This window comes from Diabrotica virgifera, chromosome 1, assembly GCF_917563875.1.
Source record: "Diabrotica virgifera virgifera chromosome 1, PGI_DIABVI_V3a".
Lineage (NCBI taxonomy): Eukaryota > Metazoa > Arthropoda > Insecta > Coleoptera > Chrysomelidae > Diabrotica > Diabrotica virgifera.
The window spans coordinates 229,407,073-229,429,717 of NC_065443.1; the positions used below are offsets into that span (position 1 = coordinate 229,407,073).

Here is a 22,645-nt window from a genome sequence, read left to right on the forward strand (position 1 = left end):
TTACAGGATCTACCCAGGTTAATTGTATAGAACAGACACCTTCCATAATTTTAGCAATGAGCACAACAAATACTGTGAAAATGAAAACAGATGATCATCAACTCACTGACAACTTTATAACTGATGAAAATAATAGGGAAACAATAACTAGTAACCATGATTATACTTATACTGTAAATAATTTAAGTTTTTCAAAAACATTGTCATCTTATGTTTGTGATGTTGTTGACTATATCGCTGGGTTTGTAGTTAAGAAAGTTAAGAAAACATTCAATAGTGACATATGTTTGTCTGCAATTTTTTTTTTTGTAAGCATTTATTAACAATCAGAATTACATATTCTATAAGCTAATTTGATAACAAGTACAATAACATATATCAATGTATTATTGTACAGTAAAATGGCGTTATGAGGTACATCACCCAGCGGTTTCACCTCAGTTTCAGCGAAGATCTATGGGCCATAATCTTCGCAATCTTCTGTTGTTTAGTGGCTGCAGTAATGGTAATATTAATTGGTTGGGGTGGTCTTCCAATTTCTCGTGATGTCTGTTGGCTCTTTCTTGAATTACTGTGCTGACTAACGGGATGTTTAGGTCTGTATGAAGGGTTTGGTTGGAAATGTACCACGGGGCATTTGCGATGGTGCGTAGAATTTTTGATTGAGTTCTTTGGATAATTTTTGTGTTTAATTTGCTGGCACAACTCCATAGTTCTATACCGTACGTCCATATAGGTTTGATGACTGTTTTATAAATCAGCAGTTTGTTCTCAACTGAGAGTCGAGATTTTCTACCTATAAGCCAATTAATTTCTTTCACTCTCAACTCAATTTGTTTCTTCTTCTTTAAAATGTGTTGTTTCCAGTTTAATTTAGAATCAAGATGAAGACCCAGGTATTTGACGATGTTCTGTTGTGGTATGTTGACTTGATTAAGGCTAATATTTGGGCATTGCTCTTTCCTTAGTGTGAAAGTTATATGTGTTGACTTAGTTTCGTTAGCTTTTATCTTCCATTTCTTTAACCACTGTCCAATTTGGTCTAGGTGTTCTTGAAGTTTTAATACTGCAGGTCTTGGATCCTCTTCAGTTGCAAATATTGCTGTGTCATCAGCGAAAGTTCCAATGGTGGTTTGTGGAGAGGTTGGTAAATCGGATGTGTACAGTACATAAAGAAGTGGACCCAATATACTACCTTGTGGGACTCCTGATTGAATTTTGTTACGGTTTGATAGTTCATCCTCCACTTTAGTTTCAAATTCTCTGTGATTTAGATATGATTTTAATAAGTCAAAGTATTTGTTGGGTAGGCATTTTTTGATTTTATAAAGTAACCCTGGGTGCCATACCTTATCAAATGCTTGGCTGATGTCCAGAAAGGCTGCTGTGCAATACTGTTTATTGTCCAAAGCTTTATTAATTACATTTGATATGCGATGGCATTGTTGCACTGTAGAATGACCTTGCCGGAATCCAAATTGGTGTTCTGGGATCCAGTTTTAGAATTCTAGGTCGCTCATAATTCTTTTAAGTAACAGCTTTTCAAGAAGTTTTGACATTATTGGCAGTAGACTTATTGGGCGGTATGATGAAACATCCGTTAAAGCTTTACCATGTTTCGGTATCATAATTACTTGGGCAATTTTTAGTGATATAGGCCAATAATTAAGTCTTAAGATTGCATTTAATATGTACAATAACTTCATTATACCTTTTTTAGGAAGTTGTTTTAGCATTGTTGGTGTTATGAGATCAGTGCCTGGTGCCTTCTTTTCATTCAAATGATTAATTTCATCTTTGATCTCCTTCGGTGTAATTAAAGTTAGTCGCTCTCGTTGATTAATTGGTAAGGCTAGTTCCTGCTCTACTTCTTGTACTTGGTCATTGTCGTGGGGCTTGAAGACTTCAGTTAGATGTTCAGCAAATAAATCAGCTTTTTCTTTGTTGCTTTTTGCCCATGGTCCTGGTGGTAATGAGTTTTTCCGAATTGGAGGTGAAGTATTTATTGGTTTATTTTTGTTTTTGATTGGTTTCCAGATAGAGTTATCTTGACGGGAAAGGTTTGATACATAGTTTTCAAATGAGTTGTTTCTCATCTGTTCTAGAGCTGTTTTTAAGTTTCTAGTTTTGTTATTATAAATTGTCCTGTCGTCTGGTCTGTGAGTTCTTTGCCAAATTGACCTGGCTTTTCGTTTTTCTGCTACTAGTCTTTTTATTTCAAGAGGAATGTTGGTTGAAATTTTTTTTTGTCCAGGTTGAGGGGTAGACTGTTTGGCAGCATTTTGAAGTAAGTTGATTAGATTATTAGTTTCTGTTTCTATTTGTTCGGGAGTTTGCAATCTCACTAGTAGATTTACTTCCTGTTCTATGATTAGCCGGTATGTGTCCCAGTTTGTTTTGAAGTTATGCAGTCGAGGTGTTGGTTTTTGATTATCACCGTTGTGCTAATTGTGGCAATTATGGGACTATGATCTGATGATAAATCAAAACTTGGTACTACATCTGTATATGATTGAGATATTCCGTTTGTAATAAAGAAATCCAATAGGTCTGGTGTTTTATTTTGATCGGTTGGCCAATATGTCGGTGATCCCGTCGATAGGAATGAGTAGCTTTTATCCTGGATAACTTTAGCTAGCTCTCTGCCTTTGGTGGTAGTTAGGCGTGAACCCCATAGCGTATGTTTACAGTTGTAATCTCCACCTGCTATAAATTTTGGCCCTAGAGTTTCGAAAAAAGGTAGAAGATCTTCTTTTGTAAGTCTATGCCTGGGCGGACAATAAATTGCTGTGACAGTTATATCATATGGAAGAGTTTGTATTTTTATCGATGTTGCTTGAATGTGATTTGTTTCGTATTTTAGCATTTCATAATGTTTTATAGTTTCTCTTATCAATATGGCTGAACCTCCGTGGGCTGTACCCTCTGGGTGATTTGTGTAATATAATTTATACTTAGGTATCTTGAAGTAGGTTCTGTCTGTAAAATGGGTTTCACTTACTAGTAGTATGTCAATGAAATTTTGTTCCAGAAATAGTTTTATATCTTCTTTATGATTAGGAAGACCATTGGCATTCCATTGGGCAATTCTTATGAACTTAGACATTGTTAGTTTACTTTATTTACTAGCATGGAAATCATGTTGAGCACCATACTGTTTTGTTGCATTAGCTGGTTAAATAAATTTTTAAACTCTTCTAGAAATTTGGTAAGTATACTCGCTGTATCTTCGTTATTGTTCTGATTATTTGCTGCAGCTTGAGCGTAACTTTCATACTGATTCTGAATCCTGGGTTGTGTATATATTCTGGGTTGTGTATGTATTTGATTTATTGCTGGATTTAATACGTTTCCTCTGTTATGATACCTGTTATTAATATTATAAATTTTTTGGTAATGTTCACATCCTTTATAATTTGCGGGGTGATCCCCACCACATAATGCACATTTTGCTGGAGTTTCTCTAGTCTTCTTACAAGTTGTGGTATTGTGGGCTCCTCCGCATTTGACGCATACAAAAGGTTTATTGCAATATGACTTGGAGTGACCGTACGATTGGCATCTCATGCATTGTATTATGTGATTTTTGGTTGTTCGGGGAGGTTCAATTTCAATAACTCTATTCTGTAGCCCCCTTAAGTTATAAATATCTTTGTTATTTGCTGCCGGTTCGAAATCCACGAAGAACAAATTAAGTGGTTCTTTAGTAATTCTGTGTTGTGCATTTATTATATTTCGAACTTTATGACCCAGTTTTAGGAGTTCGTTTTTTATGTCCTCGGTGTTAGTAGAGTGGTGAAGGTATTTTATTACAACTCTATAGGCTCGATCCTGTTTTAACTGATATGTATGGTGATAAATGTTATGTTCATTAAAATATCTAACCATTTTTCTATATGTATCTGGCGTGCCACAACTTAATTTTACGACATTGTTAGTTAAACTTTTTGTATGATATTCTTCCCTTTCTGCTACATCCTTAATTTTTAGTACCATTTTTTGATAGTCTTGTACACCGTGTATGAAAATTGGTGGAGGGTTTGCTGTGTTGTTCTCCTTGGGAGGGATTACTTCATTTTCTAGCGCTTCAAATCTATTTTCTGTTACAATAATATTTGTACTGTTTGAATTGTCTGTTGTTTTTCTGATTTTTCTTCTTTTTGAGCTTCTAATTTCTTGCCAATCGTTGCTGCTAGCTGGTTCGTTGTTTTCTTCCTCTTCTTCACTGGTGGATGGCAATCGTTGTAATTGATAATTTGAAGCAGAACTATGATATGTGATCGGCACTAATGGAATTTGTGTCTGTGGTAGTGGAGGGTACAAGTTAGGTGGCACTGGTTTAGTTGGTGCTGGTTGCGACATCGATATTAGATATGGCGTGGTTTGTACATTCATGGCTAGTTGCCCTTGTGTGTTGACTTGTTGATACATTTGTGGGTTGGTTATTGAATTATTACTAAACTCTGTATTTATCCCGGATGGAAACATTTTGAAAAATATATTTATCATCATTTGCGTACCTGTGTATTAGTTTTCCTGGACTGGGCTTGTCACAGTCCCGAACAGGGTGTTTTTTGCTGTACTAAATTACTTCGATATGTCGATACAAGAATGGACTGAACAAATTTTATCTACGTTAAATAATCTGTGGTTAAATCACAAAATTCGAAGAGAAACTTTGAATTATGTATTTAAACTTTGACAGTTATTTTGACATGTGTCTGCAATTGAATGTGATAATTTACAATCTCCATTCATAAGACACAAAAATTATAGCATATCAAAAAAAAAATTTAATTTAACCTTCTAAAGACGTCATTCATATTTGCAAAATTCGATTCTAAATTAATGAGAAGATATGTACATACAAAGAACATAATATGTTTAATCATGATTTTGAAACAAACCATTTGTTTAATCTAATAAAGATAATTTGTTTCCATTATTGCAACATCAGATTGTACCACGAAGGTGAAAAACTAAATAATGTAATAAGAGTTAGAAGTAAGTTAACAAAAGCTATTTTGTTTTGTGGTCAATAAATTAATAGTTTTCCTACATATTTTTTCACCTAACCTGAAACTTCCACCCAAAAGAAAATTACTCTCCTTCAAATTTATTTTTGATTATCAAACAAGAAGAGATATACTAACGATATAATATGCACCTACTTGGTACAAAATATTGAAGTTATATTAAAATTAATCTAAAATTGGGTAATTTTATTAGTGCTTTGCTAAGAATCCAAACGAGTTCTTGCCGTATTGTGACGTCACTTTCGCGGAAGGTGTTTGCTTCAACGGTTCGGTACAAGGCGTGTCTATCAGTTTTTATGGTCTAAGTATAAAATCATCATACGACCAATAGCCAAGCGCGGCTCCTCCTTAGGGTCAATTGGTCAATGACCCCCCTAAAATAATCTCATAAAAATACCAATTTTATTAAAAATATCTTTTATCTAAAACTTCACTCTGAAATATAAAATTCTCTCTCAGCAATCTGCATTGGCAAAACAAATATAATAGATATAATAACGTCGCGCCTCGCGCTATACACAAGCCCGTGGCTGGGCCGTATTTTAAATTGTCTATATACAGTTCTTATGGCTTATGGACAAATGCATGTAAAATAGAAAAGAGACGGCAGATAGCAATTTCGTGGGCGAGAGTGGGAGTGACCTTTCCGTCGTATACCTCTAGTAGAGTCGACGGCCTCACGTTTAGTTAGTTACCGTCTGCTGATTGGATTTGTGGCTGCAGTGTGAGAAATGCATTTTTTTGCTATCCGTGTTTACTGTTTTCGAATGACGCTGTATGGGCGAAAAATGGAGTAACTGACATTAAGCATTTAAAAGTGAAAATTACAAAACATGCCTCTTCAACTACTCATATAAATTCATCAATGAGTTACGCAAGTTTAGGACGTGTTAACATAAGACAGCAACTTGATAGTGTATATCGTAAATCTGTGCATGACTTTAATGAATTGGTATCTAAAAATAGGTATATTTTAAACAAACTAATCGACTGTGTAAAATTTTGTGGAGTTTTCGAAATTGCATTGCGCGGTCATGACGAAAGTGACAGCTCCAATAATCGTGGAATTTTTCTGGGCCTTATCGATTTTGTTTCTGAACTGGATTTAATGTTTAAAGAACACATTGAAAAAAGTACAGTATTTAAAGGAACATCGAAAACAATTCAGAACGATATTTTAGAATCAATGTTAGCCATTGTGCATACTCATATCATGAAGGAGATTGGCCAGACAAATTTTGTGGCCATTCAAGTAGATGAGACCACAGACAGCTCCAATAAAACGCAGATGATTATCATATTGCGATATGTATTAACTGGTATTGTACATGAAAGATTTTGGAAATTTGTTAACCCCCTAGGTACTACAGCACAACATTTAACTAATGTAATATTGGAAGAACTTCAATTATTAAAAATTAATGAAGCACCTGAAAAATTGATTGCCCAAAGTTACGATGGTGCATCAGTCATGAGCGGTAAACTGGGAGGAGTACAAACAAAAATTAAAGAAATATACCCAAATGCACACTTCATTCACTGCTATGCCCATCAATTTAATCTTATCCTCCAAAAAGCGGCGAGTCAACACAAACCGATAAAAATATTTTTTGCAAATTTACACGGATTTTCGTCCTTTTTCGGCCGATCTCCAAAACGTACGATGGTTCTGGATAGAGTGGTTAAAGTAAGGCTACCTAAAGCTGCGCCTACTCGATGGGCTTTCAATACAAAATGTGTTGAAATTGTATACACTTATAAAGATGATTTAAAATCTTGCTTAGAGGAAATTATTGATGAGGAGCAAGATGGTAACAATATAAATCAAGCAACTGGTTTAAAAAGACATTTGGAAGATGAGCATTTTTTATTTTGGTTAAATTTTTTCCATAAAATAATGCCCCATGTTGATATATTGTTTAAACAATTGCAAATGCGAGACATTGATGTTATATCTGTCAAAAATTGTATCCTGTCTTTTAACAACAATATCCAAATAATTAGAAATACTATTTTGGAATCAGAAGTACCAAGCACATCAACAGCAAAAAAAAGAAAAACTACTGCAGAGGATCCAAAGCGACGAACTGCACTTGAAATTTGTGATATTATTATATCTGAAATAAATCACAGGTTTAGTTTCAATGATCATCTCATGATTTCACAGTTATTCTACATAGAGAAATTTGAAGCATACACTACCAACTTTCCGCAAAATATTTTAAAAATGGTGACGGCTAATTATCCCACAGTGAATATTTCCAAACTAAAATCGGAACTTGAAGTCTTATATTGTCGTGAGGATTTTCGCAATAGTGCTGGTGCAGTAGCCATACTTCAGCTTTTTATTAACATGAATTTGTCTGAAACATTTTCTGAAGCAGTGAAGTTATTAAATATTTTGTGCACACTCCCTATGACAACCGTGGAAAGTGAGAGATGTTTTTCTACTTTAAAAAGAGTAAAAACATTCCTGCGTAATACGATGGGACAACCTAGACTTAGTGCCTTGTCTATGCTGAGCATCGAGAAAACGCTTGTCAAGAGCATTCCAAATTTCAATGAGAAGGTCATAGACTATTTTGCAGAACTAAAGGATAGAAGAATTGACTTAAAATATAAAAATATTTAAAGTAAGTTTCGTTTTAATAAATTTACAATTTATTATACTATAAATATTCCTATCTATATATCAGTCAATAACCTGTTCATACCATTTTTCCTATATTTTTTAAAAGATTTACTCTAAAAAAAGACAAATTTAATTTTCGGAAAACTAGGGTAAATAGTATTGAGTTTTATCTAAGTCTGTATTTTTTATCTAAAATATAAATGCTAAAAGATCTTTTAAATACTTTAAAAAATCAACAGTTTGAAGTTTTCAAACCAAAATGACCCCCCTGAAGATTGACCCACGAGCCGCCGCTGCCAATAGCAACATAATATCATGTAGAGACATGGATCATGACATGACAGAAAATTAAATACACCTTATTAACACTTTTTAATTATATGCAAAAATACAAAGATTGCGCTAGGCAGGTTACCTTATAAGAATGGATAATGACAGAACACTAGTAGAATGCTTAGCGGAACCATGGTGGGACGTCGGCCAGTAGGAAAACCAATGAAGAGGTGGATAGAGGAGTGAGAACCGATACTAAAGCGATATTGAGGGTGGACAACTGGAGCCAGGAACAGAGATACTTGAAGGAGGATGCTGGAGGAGGCCAGCAGCCGACTTGGGCTAGAGCGCCATAGGAGAGAGAGATAATATTTTGGATTCGTTTTAATTTTTATAAATTATTTGCAGCCACTATAATTTTACTTGTCAAGGTTTTAAACAATTTATAGTGATTATTATATTATGATAGTCTTCCCCAAATTACCAGACTCACAATTTTTTTTTAAATTTAGTGTTAAAATAGCTAAGAATGCTAGTTAACACTGATGATCATATTCAATATTTTACAAAACAATAGCTTTTGGCTGAAAAGGATAAAACATTTATATTCTAATTAGAAGCAAACGTGAAGTGATACAGATAACTAAATAATTAGAAGAAAAAGCCATTACAGAAATGGTGTAGACATGTGAATGAAAAGTATGAAGGAAAATATTTGGAGGAAAAATGGAGAACAGCGTTTGTATCAGAAGGACAAATTAAGATCTGAGAAAATTATATGGAGAGACCAGTATACTAAGAGTAATAAGAACCCAACGCCTAAGATGGCTAGGATACATACAGAGGATGCCAGATCGTAGAGTACCGAAAATGCTACTGTCAAGTACAATTGGAAAACGTTAGCGGAGGTCGACCCAGAACTCTAGATTATTCCATTAACATCACAAATTGATAGATGAAAGCAATGGACAAGACCAGACGGAGAAGAAGGGTTAATCAGACCTAGTGTGTTAGAAGAGAATATTCTCGAGAACGAGAATATTCTCCAGAATATTCTCGGCCAGAAAATTCTCTCGAGAATATTCTCGGCAAAAATTTTCTATATTTTCAAAAACAGAAACAAAAATAAAAACTAGATACGGGTCAAATTATTATAATTTAAAAAATATGTAGATATTGTTTTTGCCAATCCCATGAACCACTAGCAAGGGTGTTTACAGTGTCAATATTTATTGTTTTGGTGCAATATTAACGTGAAAATATTTAGAATGGTGTTCATTTAAGCAGAGAAGAACAAGTTGAGGAAACTGAGTTTGTAGATAATTTAGCAACTTTAAAATATGGTGATGAGTCGGCTGAAATAATGTCAGATTTTGTACTTTATCGGTCTAAGGAGGGATTTTTTGGAAAACCATACGTTGTAAAATCAATTGAAAAACTAGACTTAATCATATGGTGAAAAGGTACATGTTTCGGAACAAAATTAACTAAAATAGTAGTTGATATATTAAGCATGCCTTCATCTAGTGCAGCGACTTAAAGAAGTTTCAGTACTTATGGTTTTTTTATCCACTCCTCTAAAAGAAACCGCCTCACTGCTGAACGGGCTCGTAAGGTAACTTTTGTTGCTCACAATTTAAAATTGTTAGACGTAGACCAATCCATGACTGAGCTGGCCACTCGTGAAAAACAGAATCCCACAACTCATCAGTACATTGAAATGCAGATTGTAGATGACTAGGATGAGCTAATGATAGAAATAGATTCTGAATCTGAGGTCTCATCTTTTATCATACCACATTGATTATTTGCTATTAAGAAGAAAATTTCATTTTTTTATCAAAAAATTTTTATGTTTTCTGTTGTTTTTGTATTTTTTTATATACAAACAACAACGTTATTTCGTCTCATAATTTTGTATACCGGGTGATTGATTAGTAGGGTAAAGCTCAATAGCTCCGCTATAGTAATAGATAGCAATAAAAGTTAATAACAAAAATTTTAGCCACCTTTGAGCTTCACATTACAAAATTAGTTAGAATGTTACAGTGTGTTTGATAACACAGTGGCAGGCTAAACTTATGTTTTTTTAAATGGAACACCCTATATTTTATTTTAAATTCGAAATCCTGTTAACTTCTCCATCACAAAAATATTAAGGTTTGTTATGTTATACAGGGTATTTACAAAGTTATAACCAATTTTATATGAAAATCGTAACAAGTTCAACTCCCTGTATAAATAAAAATAAGCAAAACAACAATGGTTTATTAATGCCATATTTTTTAACGTATTGTCAAAATTTTCAAGAATGGTCGATATTGCTAATTTTCTTTATATCAAATACAGGGTGAGTCAAAACGCAAGTACATTATTTTCTCAGTAATTTTAAATGGAACACCCTGTATTTTATATCACTATTGAAAAGTACCATTACCGTACTTTAATTTTTAGATAACATTCCCTATGTATAAATTTATTAGTTTTCGAGATATTTTCACTTTTCAATGGACCAGTAGCGTGGCCACCCAAATCACCAGAATTTAATAAACTGGACTGATTTTTTTGGGGTTACGTTAATAATGAAGTTTATAAAATACCTTCAACAACAAGGGATGAGATGAAAAATAGAATACAAAGTGTATTTCGATGTGTTAATTTACAAATGTTCCGTAGAGTAAGTAGCTCATTCAATGATCGTTTTTAGGCGTACATAAATGTGTTAGGAGATAATTTTGAACACCTTATGTAATTAAATATTAAAAATATTTTATTAAAAGTAGCCTCTAATTCAAACATGTTTTTTTGCAAAATGTATTACTGATAAATTATGTTTCGTTCTTTATTTGTTACATTGTTACATTTACATACAAAAGTAGTGTTTAATTGTCTTTACAAAATATTGTCTTTTGTGTTTGTGTTTTTTTTGTAAAATTTATTACTAATGTTCTTTGTTTCATTTACATAAAAAGATAGTTTTTAATTGTTTCAAAAATGTTACATGTAGTGGTTGTGTTTTTGTTTGTAAAATGTATTACTAATAAATTATTTTTATTTCTTTATTTGCTACAGTGTTACATTGATTACCGGATTGATAATCGGTAATCTTCAATTGTCAATTCAGGCATGGCTTACTTAAAATTTAGATAAATTTAAACACCTAAAATAATTTGCTCTGAAAAATGAAAATATCTCGAAAATTAATAAATTTGGGCATAGGGAATGTTATATAAAAATTAAAGTACGTTAATATTACTTTTCAATAATGATATAAAATACAGGGTGTTCCATTTAACATTACTGAGAAAATAATGTACTTGCGTTTTGACTCACCCTGTATTTGATATAAAGAAAATTAGCAATATCAATAATTCTTAAAATTTTTGACAATAAATAAAAAAATATGGCATTAATAAATCATTGCTGTTGTGCTTATTTTTATTTATACAGGGAGTTGAACTTGTTACGATTTTCATAAAAATTGGTTATAACTTTGTAAATACCCTGTATAACATTACAAACCTTTATATTTTTGTGATGGAGAAGTTAACAGGATTTCGAATATAAAATAAAATATAGGGTGTTCCATTTAAAAAAACATAAGTTAGGTCTGCCACTGTGTTAACGAACACTCTGTAACATTCTAACTAATTTTGTAATGTGAAGCTCAAAGGCGGCTAAAATTTTTGTTATTAACTTTTATTGCTATCTATTACTATAGCGGAGCTATTGAGCTTTACCCTACTAATCAATCACCCTGTATAAGATCATGATTTTTAAAACCCTATTTTTCATCTTCAAAAATATTCTTGAGTGCGTCATGGGGTTCATTCTCAGAAAATTCTCCATATCGAGAATACTCTCGAGAATATTCTCGATAATATTCTCCGATTTTTCATTCTCGAGAATTTTCCAACACTAATTAGACCATGGGCTTACTAGTCTCGATGCGCTAATTATTATTGTTATTTTAATTAAAAGCTCACCTTTCATTCAGTCTGAAGTCTCCATCATGTACTACAGGCACTTTTGGAATCCGTGAAACATTTTCTAGATATTCCTTCTTCAAATGTTCTCCTATAAATTACAAAATGTCAAAAGTAAATAAAAAATTAAAAGATGAATTCAGCGACAATGCTTCATCACTGTTCCCGGTTTCTGCTAGATTTTATTTTAGTTTAGACAATACATAGGATAGCCATTTACTGTTTGATAATAATTATCACATACTTAGTTACATAACTAGTAAGTAACAGTAATTTGATTGCTATATTGTGCTATATTCTTTTGACTTAACAAAACATTGAATTTCAAGATTTTCTAGGTCTATGTTTGTTTCACCCGAATGCACTTTCTACAATTTTGTAGTACTAAATATAAATTCGTTTTTTTGTTGCCATTTTTCGTCAAGCAGACGGGTAAGGCCCGTCAGTTCACTTCCATATGAAAGTACAACATAAACTTGGTAATTTTTTATTGATAAAATTGAAACTCAATAAGTATACATTTTTGTACTAAGTAATAAAGATATAATTAAAAGATGAAGTTTTTCAATCCCAATAGCAACATTAATAATATTGAAAATATTAAAAATATTACTAAAGGATTTTTAAATTGAAAAACTTATTGGTACATTTTTCTGGTGACACCTCCAAGGCTTCTACAATTTGCAAGCCAAATGGATGCTGCAGTGAAGACAAAGGGAAGAAATTCTACACTATGCAATTCACATCCCCGTCTTTTATTTTATAAAGATATAATTGTTCTGTAAATTTTGAGACAAAAGATACACGGAACTTGAAATATCTTTCAACTGGTCCTCACAGGCCTCACTTTACTGAACATGTAACTTTTTTTAACAAAATTATGCTCTATCTCTATACACTTAATAGAAAATGACCTCTGTAAATCCCCTAAATTTAGTACAGTATGTTTAAATCGTACATTTATTACTGTTTAGCTGCAAACCGCACACACACATACAACAAAGTATCCCAGCTCCAGAGGAAATGAGATTTCCGGAGTGAGTTAGGACACATGTGTGTAAACAGCTATAAAATGCACTGGAATTCTTTTGGAAGAGGACCCAACGGCTCCACACAAAAGAGGTTAATGCAAATATTGCACAAGAATCAGATATTTTTGTAAATTCTGTAAATCTTAGCTGTGTTCTGTACCTACATTAATAGCATGGCTGAATATGATATTAGATATATCTGAGTTGTTGTGTTGTCCTTCCCTATCGTCATGTATTTTGTTTTGTGAGGGTTTAGCCCTATTCTACTATCTCAAAGTGAAGGGATAATAATTAACGGAAGATTGACCTTTGACTAAACAACTATCATTACTACTAAACAAAAACAGTTTCTGTAAAGAATATGGACTAAAAATAACTATAAAAAAGACCAAATACATGATAATAACTAAGAAAACAAACATACAAACAAGCATACATTTGGGAAACGTACTGATAGAAAGAGTTAATAAATACAAATACCTAGGAACCTGGATTTCAGAGAAAAATGATCAAACAACAGAAATAAGGGCCGGCATAGAAATAGCAAGAAATGCCTTTGTAAAAATGAAAACAATTCTCTGCAACAAAGACCTTAGCTTAGAACTGAGAGTAAGAGCTTTGAGATGTTCTAGATACTGCAACATGGACTTGAAAGCTGGGCATTGCAGCAAGAACTCATAAATAAGCTACAGTTACAGAAGGATGCTTAGAATAGCATGGACACAGAAAAAAATGAACACGGAAGTATTGCAAGAAATGGGTAAAGAATGCGAAATAATAAACACAATAAAAGTAAGAAAGTTACAGTATCTGGGACACGTAATGAGGCGACACGATATGAAATGCTAAGACTGATAATACAGGTAAAGATAAGAGGCGGAAGGAGTATAGGAAGAAGGAGAGTGTCATGGTTGAAGAATTTAAGGGACTGGTTTTAATGCAGTTCAATAGAACTCTTTAGAGCAGCGGTAGATAGAGTAAAGATAGTGATGATGATATCCAACCTCCGATTAGGAGACAGCACTTAAAGAGGAAGAAGCCCTATTCTCTTTCCTTCCTTATCTAATTTTTCAAATACCCATATGTGTCATCTTCACCTTTGCCATTGTCCTTCGCTATGATGACTAGATCATCTGCGGTATGCTATAACTTAAAGTTGATCAGTAATGCTCATTATTGCATCCAATATGTGGAATGCATAAAATGTAGTACCTGCTACTGCTTCAAGTATGTACTACATTTTTGAAGATTTTACTACATTTACAAAGGATTACTACACTTACAAATGCTTTCTAAGTGTTTTACTACACTTACAAAGCATTTAATGATTTGTAAGTATAGTAAAATCTTCACAAATATAGTACATACTTGAAGCATTAGCAGGTACTTCATTTTATGCATTCCACCCATTATCTGGTTAAACAGTGTCAGGAGGTACAGTCACCCTGTTTCATGCCTTTGTTTACTTTGACCTCCTTAGAAGTTGTTTTGTTGAAACTGATCTTGGGTGTGGTGTTCATTAGGCTCACTGTCTTAATTTTTCGGGGATGTTCCATATTCTTTTAATTTCCATTCCAAGATACAGAAAAATAGAAAAGCGTGAAAATAATTGTAAATATCCATCACTTTGACTGTTAAAAATAATTGTAGACACCTAAATACAAAACTACCTTTAGCGAGAAATCTTATGACAATTATATTAAAAAAACAATATTGATGTATGCATTTATGTTGGTTGTTATACAGGGTGTCCAGAAACTCTACCGGCAAACGAAGACAGGAGATTCCTCAGATAATTTTAAGACAATTTAACCCAATTCACCTAGTCCGAAAATGCTTGCTAAGGGAGCTAGAGCTCTTTGAAAATGGCGTCATGAAATTAGTTCTTCTTAAATACCTCCAGAACGCTTCTATTTAGAAAAACGAAAATTGGTATGCATATTTACTTTTCAGAGATGAATCAATTCCATCCATTGCAAATTTCTAGTACCGGTCATAGGCGTCCGTTTTGGGTAGAGCAACGGGTATTTTATCGCATAACTTTTTTGTCCTTAACTTTTATGCATTTTTGACTCCGGATTAATAAATTGTGAGGTATTCTAGTACTAAAAGGTACTCTTGCTTTAAGTCGGTAGGACACACCGTTTTCTAGAAAAATCGATTTGAAAGTTTTTCGTTTTTGGAATTCGAAAAAAAATTGAAAGAACTTTTCAACAAAAAACGAAGTATTTTACCAACATAAAGTAAGAGTAACTTTTAGTACTCGAATACCTCATAATATAATAATCTAGTGTCAAAAATGCTCAAAAATTTAAGACAAAAAAGTTATGCTATAAAATAACTGTTGACCTACCCAAAACGGACGCCTATACCAGTACTAGAAATTTGCTATTAATGAAATTGATTTATCTCTGGAATATAAATAAATGTACCAGTTTTCGTCTTTCTAAACAGTTTTTTTTTGAAATTTTTTTTTAATTCAAAAAGCGAAAAATTTTCAAATCGATTTTTCTAGAAAACGGTGTGTCCTACCGATTTAAAACAAGAGTACCTTTTAGTACTAGAATACTTCACAATTTAATAATCCAGTGTCAGAAATACATAAAAGTTAAATATAAAAAAGTTATGCGATAAAATAACCGTGGCCCTACCCAAAACGGACGCCTATGATCGGTACTAGACATTTGCAATGGATGGATTAGATTTATATCTTGAAGATAATTACGCGTACCAATTTTTGTTTTTTTAAATAGAACCGTTCTGGAGGTATTTAAGAAAAACTAATTACAAGACGCCATCTTCAAAGAGCTCTAGCTCCCTTAGGAAGCATTTTCGGACTAAGTGAATTGGGTTAAATTATCTTAAAATTATCTGAAGAATCTCCTGTCTTCGTTTGTCGGTAGAGTTTCTGGACACCCTGTATATGTAATATGATGCTGGAGCTTATAACCTCCTAGTGCCAGTATCCTAGTTTTGACAGTATCAACTACAGCAACAAATATAGACACATATGCATATATATTTGTTGGTATCAGTGTAGTAAGAGGGTAAAGTCTCTATTAACCTTACATCTATATCAATAGATTTGTTCTCTCACCAGGCTAAGCTGGTTATCTACAATTATGTTACTGTTAACCCTCCATTGGATGGGCGAAATAAAATTACCTACACAAACACCCAAGTGAGCCCTGTAAGGACAAATATGAAAATTTTTCCATAGTTATCCATGGTGTATGTTGATTAAAACTATATCCTATAATACTGATTTTTTTACTATTTACTGATTCAATATAATTATTGCAATATTCAAGATTTGGTATAAATACACAAGCATATAAAAATTCATCAACATTTTTGCATTGTGCCTTTATTTTTAGTTTACAATTAAATAAGAAAAGGTAACCCGAAAGTAAATATTCCATTTAAAAGGAAAAATAATATTGTAATAATTAACAAACAACAATGTTTGAAAAAAGAGTACATACATACAAAAAATATTGGTAATCAAATTTGGTCAGCACATTCTCTGTAGAGCTCTCTGAAATTTGAAAGGGAAAAATGAGGATGATACCGGGCCACAATGTAACAAGAGAGGGAGAAAGAAGAATAAAAACAAATGCTGAAATTTAAGAAGAATTAAACGGAGAAAATATAGTCAGATACATAAAACTTCTATGCTTAGAATAGATAGGACATATACAGAGACGTCTATACTCAGATATGTTAAGAAGGATATCTAACTGGACACCACTATGGCCCAGAAGATAGCACCCGTGTGATTTAGAAGAAGATATAAGAACAATGAATATTAAAAGACTGTAAAGTTCAGTGCAAGGACAGGAAGAAACAGCAAAGAATCAATACAGAAGCAAAGGCACACAGCAAGCTATAAATGACAGAGGAGTAATCCACACAGAGACATGTAAAAGGGTAGACTTGGCTAGGGATATGCCACTCAATGCATCGGGGTGTAACGTCGATATAGGATTGAGTGGTCTAGCCATCTTTGCCAGTCACATGCGTGGTTTGGTTAATAGAGATAGATAGACCACCGATCGACTGTTTCCATGCTGTTTCCATGTTATGCTTTTTTGGTGAGTGTGCTGAGTCTACCCTTAATATGTCAATGAATCCACATCACCCAACAATAGGGCTTTTCATCGATTGTCATTTGTTTCGAGCTTCTGTCATGTGTCATCTAATTTTAACACATTTACTCCATAAGAAGATGTGGCTACATCCGAAGTGTGCCAGTGAATGTGTTAATACTTATATCTATTTATTTATTTATTTATTTATTTACGGCATCCATTTACAAGTTTTACACACAACAAGACTTTTACAAGTTACACCTCAACAATAATAAATTATTAAAATAATAAACACATCAGATTAATACAGACAAACATATTGTAAGAACAATACAGAACTACAACAAACTTATTGTAAGATACCCCTTAGTTGTTTTTTGAACAAACCAATTTTGGAGTCAAAAATATCCATTTGTCTTGGCAGGCTATTAGCACTCCGAACCAATCGTGTAGTCGGTTCATTTATACCAAAATTAGTGTGGTGAAATGGCACTGAAAAGATTTCTGATTGTCTGTTGCTTCTACTAGGAACTTTAAGACTAAAAAGTGATATCAATTGAGGACAATCCCCTCATCGAGAACTGCCCTTAGATACATACAAAATAAAAATCAAAGAACTTCTTTTGGTGGGTGCTTACTATTCTCAGGAGGAATATCTCAGGGCTACCCTGTTGTGATAGTCCTACAGCTCTCTTAAATGTTCTGTGTGCTCTTGTGTTTTATGCTAATATTTTAACTTTGTGTTAAGTATTTAGACTAGGTGATAAAATTTTATAGATTTTACTTATTAAGTGTTAGCTTGCCAATGTATTTCAATGATGCATTTTAACAGACTTTGACTTATGTAAATACTCTGTATATTGACATCAATAAACTGAATTGAATTGAATTGAACAATCTATGAAAGCATTAATAACTTTGTGTAGGAAGCATAAATCTAACAATGTCCTCCTTGACTTAAGTGTTGGTAAATTTAGACTATCTCTTACCCACTGATAGTCATATTCCTCTCTCCTGTATCCACTCTTATAAGCTGCTACCCTCAAAAATTTATTTTGGACTCTTTCAATATGTTCAATGTAACAGTTGTATGATGGAGACCATACAACTGATCCAAACTCTAGAATGGGCCTAACGAGACCACAATAGAGTTTTCTAAATGTGAACAAAGACAGGTCTACAGATGTGCGTTGGATAAATCCCAGTACTGTCATCGCCCTGTTTGTTACTTGATTGATGTGGCATGAGAATGACAGTTTGGTGTCTAACCAGATTCCCAAATCTGATACTTCATTTTTAGAGGCTAATGGCAAGTTATTAATATAATAAATGAATGTAATTGGATTTATTTTCCTCGAGAACGTCATTTTATGACATTTGTTTATATTAAGTGACATTCTGTTTAAACTGCACCAATCATAAAAATGTAAGTCATACATTATTGGCATTACCAATGATACAAACCAAAGACATATGACATAGATATCTTAATATTATATGACACATATGACAGAAGCTCAAAACAAATGACTGTTGATAAAAAGCCCTATAGGATCTTGACATCTATGACATTAGCTATAGTCCGTCCGCTATAACTTTTCCCATGCGGTACGATTCATTTTCAATCAAATTAAGTCAAAACAGAAAGTGAAACGTACTCTGATGTGTGTAGTATATAGTATATAAAATGCATATACACATCGACGTTCGTTTCAATTTATGTTTTGACTTAATTTGATTGAAAATGAATCGTACCGCATGGGAAAAGTTATAGCCAACGGACTATATTATAATCCCTAGGGATTAAAGGCTTAATGAATGAATGAATATGTGAATCTGATACCTAGCAGTTGATTCAGAGCAGTATGAATGACAGGAAAGAAGTGAGTTGTGTAACTGAAAGGATTCAATGGAGCTAAAAGATAAATTGATAAATTCTAACTAGCCACAAGATAATCTATGATGTATAAAAAGAGAAGGAATTTGGTATTTAAGCCCTTAATAATAATAGTAATATGTGACCTTAGACAATATAAATATAGTCAAGTATGTGACCTATATAGCTTTATAAAAGTGTCAAAACTCACCTTTTCCCAAGTTTACCAGACAGGCTTCAAAAGGTACCTGTGCTTTTTTAAAAAATATAAAGAGTGATCTGGATGGCTGTGACAGCAGGTCATAATATAATTTCACACTCATATTTTCTGTTCTGCACTATATGAAATAAAAATGACTTCTCGTGTATTCTTAATTTAAATATTTTATGAATACTCGTTCAGATAGTGTCAGTTCAAAGTTCAATAGTACAATAAAATGTACAAGGGAACTTAAATCTATTATCTTAAATAAGTAAAAAGCAATATTTTTTTAACTTCCGACTTCCGATGTACAATCACATAACCAAATTTTTTTTATATCTATTTTGTTTTTAAAATTTTTGAGGAATAACTTATTATTAAGAATCTTTAGCTGCGCCATCTCTACAAGAATTACCAAAGATATCTATAACTGTCTTTTTCTTTGTAGGTACCTATTTGTATTTGCTGGCACTATATAAAATATCTGTAGTGTTACACTTTAGATGTCGCCCTATAGGAATAAAAAATAAAGTGAACAATAATACAGGGTGTAACAAAAATACAGGTCATAAATTAAATCACATATTCTGGGACCAAAAATAGTTCGATTGAACCTAACTTACCTTAGTACAAATATGCACACAAAAAAGTTACAGCCCTTTGAAGTTACACGATAAAAATCGATGTTTTCCGATATATCGAAAACTATTAGAGATTTCTTAATGAAAATGGACACGTGGCATTCTTATGGCAGGAACATTTTAAAAACAAATTATAGTTAAATTTGTACACCCCATAAAAATTTTATGGGGGTTTTGTTCCCTTAAACCCCCCAAACTTTTTTGTACGTTCCAATTAAATTATTATTGTGGCACCCTTAGTTAAACACAATATTTCTAAAACTTTTTTGTCTCTTAATATTTTTTCGATAAACCAGTTTTAATCGAGATACGGCTTCTTTTTTAATATGTTTACATAAAAATTTTATGGGGGTTCTGTGCCTTTAAACCCCCCAAATGTTTGTGTACGTTCCAATTAAACTATTATTGCGGTACCATTAGTTAAACAGGATGTTTTAAAAACTTTTTTGAATCTTAGTATTTTTCCGATGAGGCACCTTTTATCGAGATAAAATATTCTTTTCTAATATACCTCAAACTGTAATTTATAAAAAAATTTCATATTATTACTAATAGTCCAAGTAATGAAGCTTAAAATAGGACAAAACCTCGCAATTTTTACAGAATGGATTGATTTGCTTGAAAATTTGAGAATAAGTAGTGGATAGTCCAAGGATCAAAATCTATATCATGCCGAAAGGCGCTTTTACCATGGGGGCGGTTGCCACCCCATTTGGGGGTTGGAAATTTTTTATTATATTTTAATTGAAAAAGTTGGTAAAAACGTTCATTCTAAGCAAAAAACGTTCTATACATTTATTTGCTAAAATTTATAGTTTTCGATTTATTCGCTATCGAATGTGTTAGTTTTATATCGAAAAAATCAATGTTTTTAATCAGTTTTCTGTTAATAACTCCAAAAGTTTTCGTTTTATCAAAACAACTGTATTAAAAAAATGTACCTTTATGAAAAATAAACAAAACCGTTTTTTAGATTTTCTTTAAGACCAATAGTAATCGAGCTATACTTTATTATATGTTGGCTCCTCTTCGTCAAATGCTAAATATTCTAGTTTCAAAGTCAAAAGACGGGAAAACTATGCATTTTTCGAGGACATCTTATTCAAACTGATTTAAAGTACTTAAAAATATCTATCCTGAAATTAAAAGAAGTCTCTAGCTCAAAAATTAAGTGACTTATAATGAAAAGAACGTCAGTCCCCATTTTTTTTCAGCGAAAAAGTGATCGCAAGTAACCCCCTAATTACAACCCTAATTAAAATTAGTCATTAACCTTATTTGGTCTTTTTTATTTATGTATTTTTAATAGGTTCTAGAAGTTTGATCAGCTTAGAATGATTAGTTTAAAAAAAAAATGGAGTTAAAAGTGAATAACGAATTTTTGTAGTTTGGAAAAACATGGCCTTTCCTTCAGAATAGCAAGATTAGCATCAGAGACACGAAAAAGTGTTTACATATGAAACTGTAGCTTGTTTAATTCCCAAGAACACAGTTTACAAAAAAAAATTCTTCGGTAAGGATTAAGTGAGCTATTGACAATTAAAGCTTATAATAACATGCAAAAACCACCTTTACCATCCCTCTAAAAGTCACCTCTTTTTGCGACTGACGATTACAAAAAGATTTAATATTAATAGGCTTATAGATCTTGTAAAATCCTACAAAATTATTTTTTACAAAATTTTTTTAAGATAAAAAATAAAAAAGTTATGGTTAAAAAATCAATATATCTTTTTGAAAAAAAAAAAGGAGAAATCCAATTGGAAGCATAATAATGTAAGTTAGCGGTATTTCTAGTCATTGGGCTTATTCACTCTTATTTATTTACGTATTATTGATAGATTCTAGAAGTTTGACTGGCTTAGAATGATTAGTTTTAAAAAAACTGGAGTTAAAAGCAAATAAGGAATTTTTGTAGTTTGGTAAAAAATGCCATTTTCTTCAGAATAGAAAGATTAGCATCAGAGATACGAAAAAATGTTTTCATATAAAATTGTAGATTAATTAATTCCCAAGAACTTGGTTTGAAAAAATTTTTCTACGGCAAAAACTGAGTGTATTGTAAATGAGTATATATCGAAAAACATTGATTTTTTCTATACAAAACTAACACTTTCGATAGCGAATAAATCGAAAACTATTAATTTTATCAAAAAAATGTATAGAACATTTTTTGCTTAGAATGAACGTTTTTATCAACTTTCCCGGTCAAAATATAATTAAAAATTTCCTCCCCCGAGATGGGGTGGCCACCACCCCCATGACAAAAGCGCCTTTCGGCATCATATAGATTTTGATTCTTGGACTATCCAGTACTTATTCTCAAATTTTCAAGCAAATCGATCCATTCTGTAAAAATTGCGAGATGAAAAGCTTGAGTTCCTGGCCTATAAGTCTCCATGAACGTACTTAACCATATACAAATATGTGGTGGATTTGACAAATATTCAAAATATCTCGATAAAAACTAGCTTTTACAAAAAGTACTAAGAGGCAAAACAGTTTTAAAAACATTGTGTTTAAAATGGTACCACACTAATAATTTAATTGCAACCTACAAAAAAGTTTGGGGGGGGGGGTTTAAGGGAACAAAACCCCATAAAATTTTTATGGGGTGCACAAATTTAACTATAATTTATTTTTAAAATGTTCCTGCCATAAGAATGCCACGTGTCCATTTTCATTAAAAAATCTCTAATAGTTTTCGATATATCGGAAAAAATCGATTTTTATCTTGTAACTTCAAAGGGCTGTAACTTTTTTTGTATGCTCATTTGGGCTAAGGTAAGTTAGGTTCAATCGAACTACTTTTGATCCCAGAATATGTGATTTAATTTATGACCTGTATTTTTGTTACACCCTGTATAGTGTGACGAA

The 22,645-nt window shown here is 32.4% G+C and overlaps 1 protein-coding gene across 2 annotated transcripts in view; it reads right to left on the reverse strand.

Annotated features, from left to right (window-relative positions):
* Positions 1–19,465, reverse strand: part of LOC126882733 (glutathione S-transferase theta-1-like) — a 40,234-nt gene extending 20,769 nt beyond the window's left edge. For both annotated transcript variants that reach the window (XM_050647731.1, XM_050647724.1), the window contains exons 1-2: positions 19,137–19,465; positions 11,928–12,018 (exon numbers count right to left, since the gene is read on the reverse strand). In XM_050647731.1, coding sequence (XP_050503688.1) covers positions 11,928–12,018; positions 19,137–19,248 — 203 coding nt within the window. In that variant the 5' untranslated portion in view covers positions 19,249–19,465. The remainder of the gene's footprint in view (positions 1–11,927; positions 12,019–19,136) is intronic.
* Between the last annotated feature and the right edge of the window lie 3,180 nt (positions 19,466–22,645).